The sequence below is a fragment of the Lethenteron reissneri genome, chromosome 37, assembly GCF_015708825.2.
Source record: "Lethenteron reissneri isolate LAM-NWPU_2019-01 chromosome 37, ASM1570882v1, whole genome shotgun sequence".
In the NCBI taxonomy this organism is placed as follows: domain Eukaryota; kingdom Metazoa; phylum Chordata; class Hyperoartia; order Petromyzontiformes; family Petromyzontidae; genus Lethenteron; species Lethenteron reissneri.
The window spans coordinates 633,750-655,604 of record NC_083815.1 but is presented as its reverse complement, the minus strand read 5'-3'; the positions used below and the strand labels follow the sequence as shown (position 1 = coordinate 655,604).

Genomic DNA, 21,855 nt, shown 5'->3' with positions numbered 1-21,855 from the left:
ACGTTGGACAGTCCACTGGCCTTTAACACTGAGCTCACTGCTGGCAAGAAGGATGTGTAAGGGGCAAATTGATCATTTCCAGCCAGTAAGAAGATAAATACCTAGCATAATTTACACGATCGTACGCAAAAAACCATGCCATCATCAAGCGCACTGTTGACAGGTGAAGCTGCCAATCCGATTCTCGTGTTGCTCGCACAAATAGGAGTATCTGTACCATGTCGATGTATGAACTCCAGAAGGCAAACGTTGGGTTTTCTGCACTTCTTCTTTTAACAAAGTCTTCATATTTCGAACACATTTTGTCAAATATCTCATTTGCACACAAAACAACCATTGTTCTGTCCGGGAATGCACATTTGATCTCATTGATGACATCCAGACACTCATATCTCTCCTCTTGTGGCAGATTATCTAAGAAGGTGAGAAGTCTCATGCGTTGCAGACTCTCATACAGAAGTTTGTGTGCCCTCATGCTGCGGTTGTAATGATGACCACTGATCACTCCATTGATGGATCCTGGGGCAACAACTTTGGACTCAATGACTATGTCTTGCAGTCCTGCATCTCCAAACCTTTTCCTAGAATGCTCAGGTAGGACATGCATGTGTGAAATTCACCTAGTCTAATCGCTTTACGCTGAGTAAAGTCATCATCTTTCCAGCGGATTTGCTGAGCTTTGGCATATATAGCTTTTTCAAAAACTAACACTATATGGTCCAGTTCTAGCTGATTATAAATTTGGACACTTCGCTTCAGAATTGTGTTTACTGTTGACATCTCTGTCGGTGAAGCCTCAATGACTGGAAGATAATACAGTGCTGACTTTTGCAGAGTGCCATCACCTTGAAGTAATGTATGTAAACCTGTCCAGCTTGGTATTGTGCATCTTTCAGCATCTATGGACTTTACAAAAACATATGCCAGTTCAGTTTGTACAGCAGACACCGTGTTCAATTTGTATGTGTCCGCCTGTAATGGGACACTTTCCTGATGAAACAAGTTCTGTGGTCCTTGTCTATTAGACTGATGGTACTGTTCGACAGGGATGCTAGGGGGTACTTTCAATGAGGGTTTTCCCTTCTGTAGTGGTTGTCTGTTTGTTGTTGACACAGGTTCAACTACAGAACTTTGCAGCATAATCCCATTTGTGTGGTGGGTAGTTCCACGACCTGCCAGTGTCTCCTCCCCAAAGTCAATATTGTCCCACACAAGTACTGTAGGAACCTTCTTTGAGAATCCCTTTGGTATTTTGTCTCTGCCCTCTACTAGTTGAAGTTGGGCAAGGCTAGTGTCTAGACTGACAACTGTGTCCCATGCTGCACAATGTCCTAGTCTATTTAGAAGTGACACAATTTGTGATGAACCTGTTAAATGGCGAACCGTTAGACCAAGACACAAGGATTTAGGGGTCTGCCTCCGACCCTTAGATGCAAGATACACAATGTCTTGACAGATACATATCACTTTTAGTTTCAAATCATCTGGAATATCAACATAATGGGCCAGTGTTGGTTCCTCAGTTGCACCAATAATCCAGGAAATCAGATTGTACAGTTCAATTGGAATGACAGATTTTGCCTCGCTCACATTTAGGTCATCAGTCACTTTCGCTAGTTACCTCAGTTGACTCTGTTGTTTCTGTACTTGATGGATGAGGTAGCCTGTCTATCAGCTTATCTGCAGACAATGTCTCAACGAAAACCATCTCACTTATGTTGCGCTTCTTGAGGGAGTGAAACACCAGCTGGGGGAAATCACGGGCCAACCTCCTACTTTTGAAATGTGAAAATGTGAGGGAATTATTCATTAATATTTATTAATATAAAATATTGCTAACTCACTGTTCTTCTGAGGTCACAGTAACTGATGCACTAGACTTTGTCAAGAACCTGGTGTACTGTCTATAACAGGACTTGTGGTATCGCACCTCCAGAGACACACAAGTCTTTGTCTCGAATATGCACAAGAATGCTAGTGTCTTCCTTCATCTCAGCAGCTTTCAGCAAATTGCCTGTAAATAAATAAATAAAAACTAATTACACTAATAAAAAACTGTGTTAAGAGTTAAACAATATTAAGTGTTCTGGCTGTAGCTGTATGCAAAACAATGCAAATCTGTCTCTGACTGTAAAATAAACATTACATAAATTATGTAATTGTAATTGAAAGTTAGCCATGGTACCCAGCATAAGGGAATAAAAGTTCAAACGTGTGTATGTGTGTGTTTTGTATTTACCTACGTGCTGACGTTTCTGCCTGTGAAAGATGGTCCGTCTGGCGTTTGCCTCCCACAGTAATGTACTTGTCCGTTTTCTTACAAATTATGCACAAGGCAGAACGCACAGGACCAGCACAAGTTACTGGCAGGCCGGTCCTGGACCTAAGTTTTTTTGCGGGACAATCAACTGCAGCGATACTAACGTTACTACCCGATGGCACAGACTGGCCTTGATCTTGAGCTTCAGGACGCTGTGTGGCCCGTTTCTCGGCCGCATCCAAGCGCTTTTTGTCAATGAAACGCCTGTAGCAAGTGGAGTGAAACCCAGTGTCTTCGGGAACATTGTCAAACTCGATTTCTAGACAATGTTTGTATGTTTCTGCTATTCTCCGATTCTCACCTTGCAAAAAAAGCCACCGTTTGACGCAGTTTCTGAATGTATCCCCCCGTGTCCGTGTAAAATCCTTTGTTTCTTCTTTCTTTATGGATGTGAGATGCATGTAGCATTGTTTAAAATACTTTTTACTGACTTTTGTAGGAGGTCTGGCCGTAATTTCCTCCTCTTCACTACTCGACATTGACAACAAGGGCGCAGACATCTTGGACTAATGTTTACCTCTCGTCCCAAAAAGCAGCCACCTTATTGGTCTAGCGGGAAGCACGTGACGCAAAGCCTCATCACTGATGATCAAAATATTATTACGCGAGGAAAGAAATATTGCCGACTTTAAACAATAATAAAAAATAAACTGCAGGATTAGACATGGAGAACTTTTATTTTCACGGCCAACAGCAATATATCTTTTTATTAGAATGAAAAGAATTTAGTGCCCCATATATGGGAACGGGATTAAACGTAAAACGTCTTCACCTTACGGCCTAACAGCCTCCCTTCTAGCGTACTCTACCCACTCTGGGCTACGCAGACGCCGGTCCCTTGCGACGGCGACTAGGGGTAGGCTGGACCGACCGACCCACCCAGGGTACGGGACTCGCCTTGGACCGCTTCAACCCCGAACCCCGACTTAGCGAGAGCCTCGGGGAGGGTCCCAGGGGTCCGAGCGACCTCGGCTCTGCTACAACCGGCTTACGAGAGCCACGGTTGAGGGTCCTCGGGTCGATGGTCCAGTCTTCAGATCTTCAGATTTCTTCAAGCTTGAGTTGGTGAGTCCTGCCACGAACGTCCCGAGGGCTGGCCTTTTATCCCCAGGTCGGGGTCACCCTCCCCTCATGACCCCCCCCTCCAAAACCTTCTGGAAGGTCTTAGGAGGTCTTTATTCTTAAGGGGTCTTAGGAAGTGGAGGGGGGCCATCATCCCTCAGCCCTTGAGGGGTCTGGGGTGTCAACCTCCAGTCACGGAGGGGCGGGGGTTTGACCTTCGGTCAACCCCTATCCACCTCGCTCTCTCGGCTGCCCCCTGTCGGCCCGTGAACGTGGCGGCAGGTCAGCTCCCTACAGCGCCTTATTATGGCGCAACACAATGGAGGAATTCACTTTTTGTTGCAAAAAAAAAGTTGTGAAAATTTGGCTTACTTTTGCATAACAATTACATAGGTTAGGATGCCTTTTTTTTGGGACGTGAAATTTTAATCGTGAAATTTCCCACTTATAATTTAATACATAGCATTTTATGCTAAACAAAATGGAGGAATTCACTTTTCTTGGAAAATTTTGCTTTGAAAATTTGGCCATATTTGGCCAAAAATGGCATAGGTTAGTATTCAGATTTTATTTTTTTTTACTTGCAAATTGAATCGTGAAAATTCCCACTTTTAATGTAATATATAGGTTACTAAGGCTTAACACAACCAAGGAATGCACTTTTTGTTTAAAAATAAAGCTGTAATAATTTGGCCAAAAACGGCATCGGTAAGTATGCCGATTTTATTTCTGCAACGTGAAAATTTAATCGTGAAATTTCTCACTTTTAATGTAATATATAGCTAAGGCTCAACCCAACCGAGGAATTCACTCTTTGTTGAAAAATAAAGCTGTGAAAATGTTGCTTATTTTTGCTAAAAACGGCATAGGTTAGTCTGCAGATTTCATTTTTGGGACATGAAAATTTAATCGCGAAATAGAGTAATATGTAGCATAGAAATGGTAAACAAAATGGAGGAATTCACTTTTTTCTTGGTAAATTAAGCTCTGAAAATTTGGATAATGTTGGCCAAAAATGGCCGATTTGCTTTTTTAAATTGAAAATTTTATCGTGAAATTTCCCACTTTTAATTCAACGGTTTTATTTAACTTCACCTGTGTTTGTCGTGGTCAAATCTTGTAATCAAAAGTTAGTCTACTTCCTGTTGTCCAATCAATTCCAAATTTTGCACACGTACTCAGATTCGGTGACAATGCATGCCTGTAAGAATAAATTCATCAATTAATTGCCTCCTTTCAATTAAATGTTTGCATGGACGGCTTTTTAATTATATATTTTTGTGTACGTCAAAAACGTCGCGGTCCCTAAACTGTGGAATCGGCTCGCACAAAAAGCAGGCGCCGCGTCCTAGGCGCCATTGACGTACTTCTCGACCATGACTTAAACAAAGTTGTTAATAAAACCAGCGACTGCATAGCGATTTGTGCGCTGCGCTATGAACCCGGCGACCCGGGTTCGATTCCCACTCACGGCCACCACCGGTGACGATTATTTGAACCGGACCTGGGCCTCCCCTAGGTCGACTCAGCCTCAAACGAGTAACTGGTGTGGTGTGTGAACATCGTCACTGGGGAGACAAAGGCGGCCGGGCGTGGTGAATCCAAGTCCCGGGCGAAGCCGGGTAGTAAAGCTAGTCTAATATATAGGATACTAACCCTACCCCAAACCCTAACCCATAACCCTACCCCTTAACCCTAACTCTTAACCCTAACCCCGAACTTTAAACATAACCCGTTCCCTACCCCTAACACTAACCCCTAACCGATAACCATAACCCCTAACCCCTCACCCGAAGCCCTAACCCCTAAACCTAACCCGAACTGTAACCCTAACCCCTAACCCAAACTCCCAACCATAACCCCTAACACATAACCATAACCCCTAGCCCCTAACCTAACCCATAACCCTAACTCTAAACCCTAAGCCTAACCCCTAATCCCTTACCCCGAATCCCTAACCCCTAACCCTAGCCCTAACTAACCGTAACCCCCAACCCTGACCCCTAACCCATAACCCTAACCCCTAATCCGTAACCCCGAACCAATACCCTAACCAGAAACCTTAACCCTAACCCCTAATCCCAAACCCTAACCCCTAACTCAAACCCTAACCCTAACTAACCCGCAATCCTAACCCTAACCCATAACCCTAAAACATTAACCCTATAACCCTAACCCCTAACCTTAATCCTAACCCCTTACCCATAACCCTCACCCCTAATCCTAACCCTAATCCCTAACCCATAACCCTAACCCTAATCCCTGACCCTAACCCATAACCCTGACGTCATCACAGGTGTGTGGAATCGATTCTGGTCCCGATCACGCTCTATCGAATTGAATATTAACAATGCTGGTATGGATCGCGCCAAGAGGAATCGACAACGACCATGATATTTACCGGGTTCGATTCCCGAGTGGGTCGGTGAGTGACCATATGTAAAAATGTTAACCTATGTGTTAATTTTTTCAACACAATGAATGCACAACCCAATCATACTTACAAATTATAAAACATTAACCATATCGATGAATTAATATGTCTATTTGGAATATTAATAACTGTTTAAAACTCTTAGATTATGTTAAATGATATATTAAGTTTAGAAGACATTTTTATTCCTAACCAATAAAATAACATTGATATTAGAATTACACAAGTTAGAAACTTTATCATATTGATCTCCATCTAGCAGTGGATACCATAATTGAAATGCAATAATTGTATTTTGCATATAATTTCATGTTATTTGCATCTCATTTGCTTTAACATTTTATCCAGCAGTGAATAGACCATGACAGTTATTGAAATTAGCATCTAGTTTTCATCACATTTGCATATTATGTTACAGGGAGGGGGTGGGGATGTTAACACAACTAATACTGTCATCTGGACAAAATGAACGTCATTAATTTGAATCCAGATATGATCAATAGAGCTAATGCCAATAAAAGGCCCAGCTAAGGGCCAAATGTCCACCAGACGAGGCCTTTGAATAAATTCCAAGACCTAAACGTGACTTGCTAGGAGGGAAAATAGCATCGCCACCACACACAATGGGGCTACTCACAAAATGACACAGCAGGAGAGAAACTTGAGGAATGGTCATCGGCACAAGACACATTCTTTATATATAACCCTAAACAGCTGGGCACATTTCATTCAGCCCGATGGAAAGTGGTCTCTAACCCAGACTTATGCTTCATCTCAAATGACAAAAAATGGACAGCCACTAATTACATCGAAAACAATTAGAGGCAATTTTCCAAAGAGCCAACACAGATAGGCAGTAACGCACATTGGATGACTGATACCGGACATAATATCAAAATCAAGGCCACGTTGGAATATTCAGAAGGCCAACTGGCCTGGCTACGAAAAATAAATTGAAGCCTGAAGCCAAAGCCTGAATCAATTAATTCAGTAACATTCTGACATCTGCCATTAAAAAACAATATCTTGAGGGGTATCTAAAAACATATCACATTGGCAAGCAGAAACATAAGTCTTAAAATGATTCGTCAGAACTAGTAACCAAGGACACTCCACTTTTCGGAGTCCATAACATTTGCACAAAGAAAACATTGGGAAGATGTAACTGCAGATTTGGACATCACTTACTCCGGCTATCAAGCTTGGCAGCTCCACTGCAACCTAGGTGCCTAAAAAATAACAGAGCATAGACCTCAGACAACTACAGCAAATGCTGTCACTTCCCATATGCTGTCCTGCTCATAAGCACCAATATACAAGCTCACCAAACAAGTTGTCTGAAAACAATTCACAATCACCTAAAGTCAACTACCACAGATACTCTGTCCTGAGTTCCTAAAGAACATGAGATTATATGGACAATGGCTTGCAAAGCTCTTCAACGTCATACACAGGCCAGGCAAACCCCCGATGGCATAGAAGCAACGCAGAGTCATTGCCATTCTAAACCCAGAAATACTCACCCACACAGCTATAGGCCAATATCGTTCTTGTGCTCCACCTCCAAGCTGACTTTTACCCATTATCGACTCCCAACTGTCTCGAAAACCAGCCATATTCAAACTGGCCATAGCTGCTGTAAAAAAATGTTGCCTTCACCACCCTTATATGAGCTAGTTCCAGCATCAACAGAAAACCAGCACAGCAATGATTGACTGCTCTGCCGCTTATGACACAGTTTGGCATCATGACCTGCTGTTAAAGTGGGCCAAAATCATCAGATCCCATTCTACTGTACACCGAATCAACACGATCATCCCCAGCAACCATACTTTCAGGGTACATCTCATTGGTAAACACAGCCGCAAGTGAATTATAAATGGTTTCACGCAAGGTTCGATAGTAGCACCATCATTATTAACATGTGACCTGCCACACACTTCTTCACACAAATATATATATATGCAGACCACATAGTCCTTGCTTGCACAGGGCACAAACCTCGAGAATATTGCCAATACTCGAACAGAATCGGAATCTGTATTCATCCTCGAGAAATCCAGTAGGGGCAGTTCAAAAAGTTACAACAATAATACAAAAAACGATAGAGGTGCAAATTATAGGAATAGCTGATCAAATCTTATTGGAAGCATATTTCCATCACCACAGACTCCAACAATATTCCTCTGAAACCACAAGCACTTTCCACCTCAACAATCATACAGCAAATTCCACCCTTGATGTGCAAATAAGCCGTTTGAAAATAACCCTTCTGCAAATAACCCTGAGCGCTATTCCAAGTTATATAGTGGTTATCATGGATATACGCCTGATCTTTAAGTCCCACAAAAAACACATCTCTAAAAACATTCAAGAATCATCCTGCTCCAGAAACTTGACGTCAGTGGCAGAGTACTGCGCTCCAGCCTGATTCGGGAGCTCGTACACAAAACTGCTAGATGCACAATTAAATATCGTTATGCGCATCATAACCCAAACACCTAAACTGCCACCAATCCCTTGGCTCCCAGTTCTGGCAAACATCCCGCACCTACGATTGCCACAGCTGGTTACATACGGTGCGAAATAAGTTCAATATACATACATACATTCTGCCACCGCATATCCGCAGAGGTAGGTTACACATTTTCTTGCCAACGACAACCTAAGCATCAACCAAGACCCAAAAATGTACCTCGCTACCACTCAAGTTCCGATCCCCCTTCTGAGATCATGCTGTTACTATCCTAGAATCTCACCTATTTCTGGAATAATGCTGGTGAACAGAGTGGAAAGTGGCTGTCCAGAATAAACACCTCATTTGAGACCCAAACATTACACCTCAGGGCCGTGACATTCCTCAGTCACCTGTGTACCATCAATTGCATCAACAGATCAATTTACACATCTCCTTGACAATGTGATTGTGGCCATGCAACTACCATTATGGACAATATAGTAAACCCTTGTAGTCTGCACACAAACACTTTCCTGAACCCCTCGTGGCCAATGGACTTCAATATTGGTATTTATCTCCTGAACATATTCGCAAGAAAAAAATTATAGGACGAAAGTAGCATCTTGTTTGCTGAAACATTTCATCCAGGAGTGGATAGACCATGATGAAGAAACAAGCATCTCATTTGCATATAATTTGCGCATACGTTGTACATCATATACAAATCATTTACATATATACTATGCTGTGAATTACATTTGCATATAATTTCCATATCATTTGCAGATTTTGGTTAAACTGTTCATCCAGCAGTGGATAGACCATGCTCAATGTGGTGACGAACCGAAACATTTTATTTGCTCTTGACTTAAAGCTTTCGTGACTGCAGGAATTCATATTCTGTGGGTCTTTTGGTAAAGTCACGTAGATAGGTTCAAAATTAATATATTTCTTTATTTCATTAATTTTGAACCTATCTACGTGACTTTACTGAAAGACCCAAAGAATATTTGATTTGCTAGTTGCCGAGTTGTTGCCCGCGCCCCTTTCCCTGGTCCTCTCCATCGCGGAGGCCGAGGTCAGGCACAAACTCCTCTCCTTCCGCCCCAAGCCCCACCCGCTCTATGCCAAGCCCCACCTCTTCCGGCCCAAGCCCCACCCCTTGTGGTCCAGACGCTGCCCCTTTTGCTGTGGGTATAAATGTGCAAAGTTAGTACGTTCATAGTATGTGTAATGGTAGTAGTTATTGTATAGTAATTGTTGTTCATCGTCAGTTCGTGTCCATCATACCAACTGACGTCAATGATGCCCATCTTGTGGGCACAGGCCCATCACGGTCAGTGTTGGTGATCATATCATCGGCTGTGTATAGCTAAATAGTTGTGAGAAAGTAATTAGTGGTTTCGATTTAAAGCTTTCGTGACTACAGGGATTCATCTTCTTGGTTCTTTCGGTAAAGTCACGTAGAATGGAAACAATAAAAATAATAAAATAAAACATAATAAAATCATTCTCACGACGTTTCGGCCACAACGCAAGCAGCCGCCATCAGGTGAAGACCAGGTCTGTCGGGGAGACAGTCTGAATGAAACAGCACCATGCTTGGAGCGTATATTTAAGCTGGGTTGGAAGGGGGGGGAAGGGCACCTTGACAAAATAATTTGCATATCAAGAGGAATTTAGCACATTTATGGGCATATTTATGGGAAATGCAGGTATGTGATTAGTACTACTTATGCCCGTGCATTATGCAGGACTAGCAGCATCAAAGGGAGGGGATAGGGGTAGCACTAATAAAGGGAAGGAGTGTTAATAGTATGCACCACGTAAACAACTAAAGATGATACTATGTATTTTATACTTTAGTTGTTTACGTGGTGGTTTTGGGTTGCTGCAGCTACATACTATTAACAAGGCGCCCTTCCCCCCCCTTCCAACCCAGCTTAAATATACGCTCCAAGCATGGTGCTGTTTCATTCAGACTGTCTCCCCGACAGACCTGGTCTTCACCTGATGACGGTTGCATGCGTTGTGGCCGAAACGTCGTGAGAATTATTTTATTATGTTTTATTTTATTATTTTTATTGTTTCCATTCTACGTGACTTTACCGAAAGAACCAAGAAGATAATTAGTGGTTATCAACATTTTAATGCGCAGTTTTTACTCACTCACTAACTGAAAACGACTTATAGGCGCTAGCAACCACAGCAGCCAGGTGGTGAGCCAGAGATATTTACACTTTTCCAAGCTCTGTTATTCTCAATATATGAAGGTGTTATACTGGTAGGAACGAAGTGAACCAGCCTACAATAGATTATATCGTCCGTCCGTCCGTCCGATGTCCGATTAGGTGTAGCAACATCGCCCCCTACTGCAAACACTTGGCAGGACCCTACAAAAACCTTTAGACTCAGTGAGGCTTTCCTGGCGAGACAAGTGTAACATTCCCTTATAATTTCCTGACATTGTTTTTAATTGAAACATTTAAATTACAAATTAACTCACAGCGGCCTAAAGCCTACAGCTAGGCCTAAAGCCTAGAACTAGGCCTCAAACTCTCCCTTCGTATCGTACCCCCGCGTGTGTGAAAGGGAGTTAATGTTTAACAATGTTACATTCCCTGATGTTTTTAAATAGAAACATTTAAATTTAAAGCTTTTACATTAATAATTAAAACATTTAAATTAAAAATTAACTCACAGTGGCCTAAAGCCTACAGCTAGGTCTAAAGCCTAGAACTAGGCCTCAAACTCTCCCTTCGTATCGTACCCCCGCGTGTGTGAAAGGGAGTTAATGTTTAACAATGTTACATTCCCTGATGTTTTAAAATAGAAACATTTAAATTTAAAGCTTTCACATTAATAATTAAAACATTTAAATTAAAAATTAACTCACAGCGGCCTAAAGCCTACAGCTAGGCCTAAAGCCTAATACTAGGCCTCAAACTCTCCCTTCGTATCGTCCGATTAGGTGTAGCAACATCGCCCCCTACTGCAAACACTTGGCAGAACCCTACACAAACCTTTAGACTCAGTGAGGCTTTCCTGGCTAAACAAGTCTAATAATACATTATGTTTATATTCTTTGGTTATTCGTTCCTACCAGCCCACCCCGCAGGGACCTGTTCAGCTGATTAATGAGTACAGTATTGTACATAAGGGAGGTAACGGGCGCAACCAGGTAAAACTCACTGAACAGGTAAAGTCCATCTTTTTGCTGTACTGTACTGCATTATCCTGGCAAGCCTCGACGCCTCCAGGAAAGACTCACAGTTGTGTGATTATTATTTGGTTCTTTCGGTAAAGTCACGTAGATAGAAAAGAAAAAAAGAAAAGTAAAATAAAAATAAAAAAACAAAAACAACATCCTGATGACGATCGCTTGTGTTGTGATCGAAACGTCGTGAGTTTTTGGTTTTTATTTTTATTTTATTTTGTACTATTTTTATTTTCTATCTAGGTACACTTTACCAAAAAAACAAAGAATATGAATTCCTGCAGTCACGCAAGTTTTAAGTCAAAGTTGTGTGATTCACCTCCACCCGGCGAGTGTTACTGAACGTATTAGTATAGTGTAACTGATTAGTCGTGTGCTTACAGCTGTTGTTGCTGCTGTCCGGATAATTGGTCACGTGACCACGACTGCTGTCCCCCCCGTAGAGGGGGCGAGCGGAATGACCACCACCCTGGTGAAGGAGAAATAGGGAGTACGGCACAGTAGTTGAGAAAGGGGGAGGGGTCGTGTGGGTTTGGGAGGGGGTGTGGCGGGAGAAGAGGGGTAAAGGAGGATTGTTGGTTTGTGGTTGTTGCGGTGGTATTGTGATTCTAGTATTCTTGGGTCTTTTGGTAAAGTCACGTAGATAGGTTCAAAGAAAATAACAAAAATAACAAAAAACTACGACGTTTCGATCGCAACACAAGCAATCGTCATCAGGATAAAAAAGAGCGGGAAAGCTGCTGAGGCAGGCTGTTTTAAAGGTTTAAAATGGGTGTAGCCCAAGGGTCATAAACGAAGTGAGCGGGGCTATTGATGTTAAAGTGAGAAATTTGCATGTAAATGTAAGATCAGAGAGCTACCTCCACAACGACGAAGGTGCAGAGGTGGCCATTGTATTGTGAGAGATTAAACGACATATCTCGGACCGTGTTCGTAAACATAAGGCAGATCTGAAACACAGTAGGACCAATACTTCGGCCATGGCTGATCATTGTTTTAATGCGGTGGGCTCACACGAAATAGATTTCTCTAAGACGAAGGTACTTTGGAAGCCCACTGGCTATCAACAAAGATTAGTTCATGAAGCCATCCATATATATAGACACAGACACAATTTCGACCGAGAAGATGGGTACAAACTTAGCAATCATTGGAAGGACGTTATTAACCAGTTTAAGTCATAACTGGCTGTGATGTTTCAATCCTACTTTCCGATGTTATTAGTTACTTTCGACTCTCTGGTTTTACATTAACAGGTTAAATGTCTCACGTTAATACAGCCACCGTCGCTCGTGTCCTCGATGTGGTGGTGGCTCTGCGATCTTACATTGACATGCTAATCTCTAACAATACAATGGCCACCTCCGCGCCTTCGTCGTCATGGAGGTAGCTCTCCGATCTTACATTTACATGCAAATTTTTCACTTTAACATCACTAGCCCCGCCCACTTTGTTTATGAACCTTCTACACCCATTTCAAACCTTTAAAACAGCCTACCTCCGCAGCTTTCCCGCTCTTTTTTCTCCTGATGACGATTGCCTGTGTTGTGATCGAAACGTCAAAGTTTTTTGTTATTTTCTTTGAACCTGTCTACGGGACTTTACCAAAAGACCCAAGAATATGAATTCCTGCAGTCACGAAAGCTTTAAGTTGTGATTCTAGTGTTTCATGTTATTTTGTTTACCTGCCAGAATCCGCCCTCTGACGTCGCAAGGAAAGTGGGCGGGGTAATCTCCCTTGTTGGCCCCGCCCCCACCGCGGACCCTGAGCCAATCACGGAGCCAGAAACCAGTCCAAGCCCAGTCCCCGCCGCATGACTGTAGAAGTGGCTCACGAGGCGGGGCAGGAACTGCTGTTGGTCCCCGTGACATCCCCCCCCGTAGTAGGTCCCACCCTCGGCGAAAAGGTCACGACCCCCATGAACCGGTGCGTTATGGGAAAGCGAAGCCATTGGAAAATCTGGTGGGAAGGGTGGTAGTGATGTCACGGGGGGCCTGTTATATCGGCCGATGTGGTTTCGTATACAAATACATTTCTGGAGCACAAGCCAAAGGACTAAAACGCCCATCGGCCAGTATGTACCACTTAAAGAGTGTAGTAACACTTTTCTTACATTGAGCAAAGTTATGACAGACAATGGGAGTAAATTACAAAGTGCCTAAAGTGCCAATGGCCAATAAACACGCGGTATAAACACCACACTGAAATTTACATCACTTGTCTTTTTGTTCCCCTCGCACTGCTCCACTTTGATGATGGTGATGCCTATGGTTATTTTCCCTCAAATTATTACAAAAACCTTTCTCAATTCAATATTGCTGTTGGGTACACAACGGTCGTCTCAGTAGGTGCATTATGTCCATGTCAGGCTCAGAATGGCCCTTTTATTGTGCTCATAATTGCTGTCACTGGGTCCATAATGGCTATGTGATTTGGGTGCAATGTGGTCGTGTCAGTGGAACTAGAATGGGCGTATTGATATGTTCATAATGGACGTGTGTCAGGTTCATAATGACGAGTTATTGGGTTCATCAAGGCCGTGTCGCTGGGATTGTGATGACATCACTACGGTGCCATCAGGACGAACCTGACTGGGTGACGGCCGCCATGTTGTGGCCAAGCGCACCGGGTGAGGCCTGCCTCGCCTGGACCCGAAGGCCCAGTTCCTCCTCTTGAGCCTGTTGTCTCCTGAGAGCCACCTATAGAAATATATACAGTATATTGCAGTCACAGCAGTTCATTTGTTAGAAATAATTTGGAAGTCCATAGATATAAATGTATTTATATATATGAAAATGTATGTTTAACATAATATATACATTCATAGATACATAGTGATACATTATTAAGACATCATCTTAATAAAGATACTGTACATGGATATCAATTGATTCACATAGATACTGTACACATCTCAACACATTCTTCAATAACTCGCTCTTAAAGGGCAAAATATATTAAATATGTAATAGGTGATGTGTTTGGACAATGGATCTGCTTAGCACAGTATCACCAGATTATCGAGATATTGTACATCCATCGAGATATCGTACATCCATCAGGGTATAACATTGATAATAGGCATTGATATATATTCAGAGCGATAACAAATGATGAATAGAGATTCATATAAATGATTAGTACAAATCCAGAGGTAGAGATTAACAATTAATTGCGATTGCGAGAGATAACAAATATTTGAGATACAGGATGATAGAGATAAGAAATGATTAAATAGATACCTAAAATTATTCGCAAAGATAAATAAATAAACTAATAGAAATTCAGAGATAATTAATTAATAGATACAAATATTCATGGCTGAAATTTATAGAAATACATTACATTATTAACAAAGATCATTTTATAGAATTTGAAATTATTAAGAAAATGATATAGATCCGTAGAGATAGTGAGATACATAAAGATGTTTAGAGATACATATAAGTGAACGGATAACCATATGTGGACGAACAGATTCATAGAGATAGATAGATATATATTCAAATAGATCTTATTTTATATATTTATAGAGCGTCTTCACTCGTTGCATTCATAGAGATTCATACACATGTATGTACTATGTTGAACTTCTTTCGTGCCGTACGTGACTAATTGGAGGTGCGGGCAAAGGAATCGGGAGGTGCGGGGGAATGATAGATGCATTTAAATAAGTGATTCATAGACATAATTATAAAAATAGATTCATGGAGGTGAACAGAGATAAGACGTAATATTTTTTCTTTTGGTCTTTCGGTAAAGTCACGTAGATAGGTACAAATTAATAAAATAAATAAATATAAAATAAACAAAAAACTACGACGTTTCGATCACAACACAAGCGATCGTCATCAGGAGGAAAGAGGGGGGAAGCTCTAGCCCCGCCCACTTCATTTATGACCCGAGGACTACACCCTATAAAGCAGTCTGCATTCAGCAGCTTTCCCCTTCTTTCCTCCTGATGACAATCACGTGTGTTGTGATCAAAACGTAGCTTTTTATACTCATTGTTTTTTTCGGTAAAGTCACGTAGGTAGAAAAAATTTATAATAAATCACGACGTTTCGATCGCAACACAAGCAATCATCATTAGGCAGAAAGACACGGCAGCAGAACTGTTGCAACCAGAGGTTATATATGGGTTTGAGGTGGGTGTCACCCAAGGGCAAGTAGGCGGGGTCTGAGATGGAAAAGAGTCCCATCGCCGTGCACACGCACAACAGCTGCGCCAAAGGAGGATTGGCATGCTAATGCAAACGAGCACAATGGGGAAATGAGCCCTGTAGTCGCACACCAGCACCGTCGTCAAGCAAGCACAGCAGTCACGTCAAAGGAGGATTGGCATGCTAATGCAAACGAGCACAATGGGAAAATGAGCTTCGTCGTAGACATACAGCCTATTGAACAGCGAGAGCTGCCGTTACATCGAGGCAAAAGGGGGGCAGCGGTGGCGATGTTAGTGAAGATAGCATGTCTGTGTCAGAGGACCGGGCATAGCGCCACCTCGTGGGCAACACAAGCTGAGGCGTTGGCTGCTGCACAGTGAGAGGCCAGCGTATCAAAAATCTAGCCGTCCCAGCTAAGCAAGGAATATCAAATAATATGGAGCACCAGAAATGGTCAACATGCGAACAACAACAACAAGGGGACGGAAAACAGGGACCCGACACGCAAGCAAGCAGACATGAGTTCCTCAGGAGAAACGCAACGTCTTGGAGCGTGTCCGTGTAGCCGGGCCATCCGCCTGAGCCGGAATCGACGCGGAGGCTCCTGCAGCCGGCAGCAGCGGGTCAGGAGGGGGCGGCACGGCCGGGTCCAACGCAGGTGGGCATGGCAGAACAGGGTCGTCCGCCGGTCCTGACGCCTCACTCATGGGCGCTCTGGGCGGTAAAGACAACAACTTAGGAGGATGACCTTGCACAGGGGCTGCAGGTCGGTTGGACACGTCAGGCACTGGGAGACCGATTGCTGGAGATCATGATGACCCAACCGGAGCAACAAATGGTTTCAACCGCGACGGGTGAACAAACCAACGATGGCAGCCGTGACAGATACGAACACACTGCGGATGAAAAACTTCCACAATTTTTACAGGGCCCTGCCATGGTTTGTGGAGCTTGGGCGAGGTGCCAATGGGCACTTCTGGGCAGTGAAGCCAAGCCTTATCACCAACAGACCATGGCATGTCACCCTTGGAACTCCGAGCACAACGTTCATTGCGTGCCTGGGTCCTGGAGGTATTAAATTTGGCGGCTTCCTGTGCCTCAGAAAGCCGTCGAAGGGACTCCTGGACATGCTCAGGAAGATTTGTTTTTAGCGGCATGACTGGGGAGCCCAATTGGACATCCACCGGCAGCACATTCTCCCTTCCTTACATGAGGAAAAACGCCGAGTACCCCGTGGATGCGTGTGGCACCATCCGGTACGCAGAGAGGACGCTAGGTATCTGCAAATCTCAGTCGACCTGCCTTTTATTGACAGTTTGGCATAGCATGGCAGAGAGGGTACGATTCAGTCGCTCAACCATACCATCCGTCTGAGGATGGTAGGGAGACGTACTAATTTTCCTGGTCCCCAAGGCATCGCAAACGTCGTGCAACAACTTGGAAGAAAAGTTTCTACCCTGCTCGGTGAGTAACTTTTCCGGTGCCCCTTTATCCATCACGTATCCATTCACGAAAGAGTCCACAATGGGCAAAGCCAATTGATCTGGCAGGGGCCAAGCCACAGGCCAACGAGAAAAATATTCGATGCCCACGAGGAAAAATTTGTTCCCGCGAGGTGTAACAGGAAACGGACCTAACACATCGAGGGCAACCAACTCATTGATGCGCGTGACCGATATGGATTGCAAGGGGGGAATGTAATGTTGCCCGAGTGACTTCCTCCTGGCGCAATCGTGGCACGATCGGAGTGCACAAGTGACGTCTGACGTCATACCAGGCCAAAAATAATCCCTCTGCAGGGTGAGCAACGTTTTCTGGACACCAAGATGGAAAAGGTACTCACTATGCAACGTATGAATCAACCCCGCACGGAGAGACTCTGGCACAATCAGCCGAAGCCAGCCAGACATCCCGTCCTGCCACATCAACAAGCTCTCGTGGATTCAAATCACCCGCGGTCGGCACGGGCCATTGCCGCAAGGAAGTCAAGGAGTCGTCCGATAACTACTCGCGTAACCATACCCAAGTGTGGAAGGCACAATACGCAGTCGGCAGGCGGAATCCCCGTTTCGTCCGGGAGTGTCTCAACTGCGGACATGACAGATCGACGAGACACGTCATGAGAAGTACAGCGGTTCGTACCAGAGCTGCAAGCACAGCGAGGCGCGTGACAACCGCGACAACGCGTCAGCATTGGCGTGACGGACACCTTACCGGTAAGTGACATCGAATGTGAATTTTTGCAAGCCCTCAAGCCAGCGTGCCAACTGGCCGCCTGGCTGCTCAATCTTTAATGAATACTGGAGAGCTGCATGGTCAGTGCGGATAACGAATCTCCTTCCATATAAGTAGGGCCTAAACAGTCGGACAAAATGAACGATCGCCAGCAACTCTCGTCGTGTAACACAGCGGGTTTCTGCCGGCGAGAGCACCCGACTACCGTAGGCGATAACGCGTTCGACGCCTCCCTTCATCTGCGACAGGACTGCGTCGGTGTCAAGTATGAATGGTGATGAAAAATCAGGATAGTCGAGATTAGGCGCGTCAGACAACCAATCGCGCAGGGTATTGAATGCTGCCTCCTCCTCCGGTCCCCAGTGGAACTGCTGATTTTTAGCTGTGAGGGAATGCAATGGTTTGGCGATAGAAGCGAACCGAGGAATGAACCTAGCAATAATAGGAGGCGAAGCCCACAAAGCTCCATACATCTCCTACGCTCGCGGGGACTGGCCAGTCACGAACGCATGCCGTTTTCGTAGGATCGGTAGAGATACCTTCCGCACTGACTATGTGGCTCAAATATTGTACGTAAGTCTGTAAGAGGTGACATTTTTTCGGCTTGAACTTGAGGTTCGCCGAGCGCATCCGCTCAAAAACGGTGCCAAGCCGAATGAGGTGGTCATCGAACGAACGGCTGAACACAATCACATCGTCGAAATAGATCAAGCACGTGTCCCATTGGAGACCGGCTAGGATGAGCTCCATCAGCCATTGGAACATGGCAGGAGCGGCGTTCAACCCCATCGGTAAACAATTGAATTGAAAAAGGCCCTGCGGTTTTCGGAACGCGGTTTTCTGCCTTGCAGACTCGTCAAGGGGCAGTTGCCAAAACCCGGACAACAAATCAAGAGTCGAGAAAAACCGCGCTCTGGACAAAGCATCCAAGGAATTGTCCATCCGTGGCAGAGGGTACGCTCTGCCACGGAGACCTGATTCAACCTCCGAAAATCAACACAAAAACGGAGGTTCCCATCCTTCTTCCTCACCAACACAATCGGAGTGCCCCACGGGCTAGTAGAAGGCACAATTATGTCAGCGGCCAACATCTCGCCAACAGCACGCTGCACACTCTCTTTCTCGGATGGGCTCATGCGATGTGGGTTTTGGCGAATGGGGCTAGCGTCAGCCGTATCGATGTGATGAGACAACAAAGACGTTCGACCCAAATTTGAAATCGTCTTTACTGAAAACATCGGAAAATTCTGACAACAACCCGCGCAATTCGCTACGCTGAGCCGGAGACAGTGACGCGTTCTCCTTACACAACCCAGTAATTCATCGATCGTCCGAAGGACACGTTTTCCCAACAGCACATACATTTCGACCCGACGTGCGCTCCTCGCGATCGGTGAAAGCAGTAGTGGCATGAGCAAGAACAGTACCGGCGGGCACAACAACATCGCCAGGTCACCCATTCAAAACCTGTAGAAATGGAGCCTGACCCGTGCAGAGGATGGTCTGAGGACAGGCCAGCGTCAAACCCTGCATAGCAGTATTCGAAGGTGTCAACAAGACACCATTACCCGCGCTCTCACCACAGATTTCCTTGCAATAATGGAGCGGAATCAAGATTTGAGAACCCGCCGGAACAGTGGTGGCATCCACCAGCGCCTGAACCGATATGGCCGATGCCGACCGAGGGAGCGGCGACGACAAAAAACACACCCTGCGACCTGAAGGCAGCTCAAGGCAGCCTTGGTCCACGAGAATCTTCAGCGGCATTCGTGACAGAAAATCCATGCCCAACAAACACGGCACGGCCAAAGTGCGTGAAATCAACACAGGACCGGACGCCTGGACATCGCCAATGGCGATACATGCATCAACCTGGCCAATGATATCCATACTACCCCAGTTAGCAGTGACACACACATCGTACACCGGACGGACTTGCGACACGGGGATGGACAACAATTGAAAAATTACATCTCAAATTATCGTGGCCGATGCTCCTGTATCAACCAAAACGCGGACATCGACGCCCTGAATAGTGACCAGAACTGTCGAGGATCCCGCCGACACGGCAACAACCCTCCGTGACAATTTTTTACATTGAGTCTGTGAGGTCGGCCACCCCTTCGCGACGGTACCTGAGCAAGGAACATCACACGAACCGCCCTGATGTGATGGACCCGTCCGAACGACATGAGATGGATGAGGTGGCAAACGTGCCCGGGTGCCCGACATGTGCCAACTCGCCTGTGTAGAGGGAAGTAAAGACAATCGGTCGGCTGCAGGAGACGCGGTCGGCGGTTCGGACGGTGATGGTGGACGAGCTCGGCACTCCCTGGAGTAGTGGCCCACGCGCCCACATCTGAAGCATGTGATGGGAGGCCGCTGGTGCAGCAGATCGTCGTCCCGCCGTGGTCGGTAGATGCCGACGCCGACCATCCCTCCGTCGCTGGTTCCATGGGAGAACCGCCGCTGCGACGTCCCTTGCCGACGGCACCTCCTCGGAGATCCCCACCACCTTGGATGGACTATAGCCGATCGGTTGGCCATCACGAGCCAGATCCCCGGCCCACGCGGCCATCTGTGCCCATCTCTTCAAATTCTCGTGTGCGTTCAGCCAGCGCGCGGCTCACAGAGATGTTTGCAATTCGTGGCCGCACGTGGGAAGGACGACTCCCATGTCCCTCGCCAGCGCCAACATGCGTTCCATCACCAGCGCGTCCAAGATCTCTTGTTTCACGTCAGGGTAGGCATCGACTGCCAATGCCATCAAGGCGCTTCTGTAGGCGAGGGGCGACTCGGAGCTCCCACGCCTACGGTGCTGAAATTTTCGTGTTCAGTCATCTGGCGGTTTGTAGACTTCCGCCATCTCAGCAAAAGCTTATTTGAGCGTCTTCTTCTTCTCCGAGGCGATGGAACGAAAAATGGCCAATGCATCGTCATCCAGCCTGGTGGGCAAGGCAATCAACGCCTCCTCCTCCGACCAGCGGACCGACTTGTAGGCAGCCTCGAAGCGCCACCTGAAGGCACTCCAGTCACCCCCCACGGCCACGAACTCTCGAACTTGGGGCAGGCGTCGAAGCCGATGGGCGCTCTCCTTCGCAGCGGGTGTCGTGATGTTCGGCGACCCGCCGCGCGGTAGCGTCGAAATGGCAGCCACCCCACCGCTCACCTCTGCGATGTCCAAAATGGCGGTCGGGAGACGCGTGGTCGCCGGGGACTGCGAAATGGTGGCCGTCTCCACCCTGCCTGGAATGGCGACCGTTTCAGCCAAGGGAGCACCCTCCGAGGTGCCGTCGCCGGCCCTCTGCTCGTCCGCTCCCGGACGGTCCACCACCGGACCTCCTCCAGCAGCAATCGGCGTGACGAGAGCGACAAGGTGGAGAAGCGCTGTCGTCAAAGCGCTCAGCTGTGTCTCCACCCTCCGCCACGGGTCGTCGGGGTGAAGCTGATGTGGAAGCTCCGCTGCGCCGTCTGCTGCAGGTGCGACATCCGCACCCGCCATGGGTTCCATAACCGGGACCACGGGACCCGGGGTCGGCAGGAGCTGCGTCACCGCCTCGTCGTCGTCGGAGGAGGACACCGGAGGTGGATTCTTCTTTTTCTGGTGCTTGGATATCGTGTCTTCCATAGAGCGCCGCCAGAAAAAGTCCACTATCTGACACCACTGTAATAAGTGACTCCGACACGGCAGAACTTCATTTATTTATTAAAGGTTCTTCACAGCCACGACTCCTCTCGTTACGTGGATGCCGTTGTTTCTTTCTTGGCGTGACTGCGCTGCCCCGCGTCACGTGGCGCTCACCCCGCTCTCCACCGCACCGCTCGCTGGTGGCGTGCTGGGAAGCAGATGAGCGGCTGGTGGAGATGGCAGGGCAGCAGCGACAGGGAGCTCCTCTTCGATCTTCAACCACCGACCTCGAACCTTCCGCTACTCCCCGCTTATATTCCCTTTTCCGAGGCTA

General features: G+C 45.9%; 1 protein-coding gene across 4 annotated transcripts in view; it reads right to left on the bottom strand.

Annotated features, from left to right (window-relative positions):
* Positions 1 to 5,668: 5,668 nt before the first annotated feature.
* The window catches only part of LOC133351390 (doublesex- and mab-3-related transcription factor 1-like), a 29,006-nt gene continuing 12,819 nt past the window's right edge, over positions 5,669 to 21,855 (bottom strand). For all 4 annotated transcript variants that reach the window (XM_061566542.1, XM_061566543.1, XM_061566546.1 and 1 more), the window contains 4 exons: positions 14,080 to 14,191; positions 13,177 to 13,451; positions 11,873 to 11,960; positions 5,669 to 9,462 (listed from right to left, as the gene is read on the bottom strand). In XM_061566542.1, the coding sequence (XP_061422526.1) occupies positions 9,293 to 9,462; positions 11,873 to 11,960; positions 13,177 to 13,451; positions 14,080 to 14,191 (645 nt within the window). In that variant the 3' untranslated portion in view covers positions 5,669 to 9,292. The remainder of the gene's footprint in view (positions 9,463 to 11,872; positions 11,961 to 13,176; positions 13,452 to 14,079; positions 14,192 to 21,855) is intronic.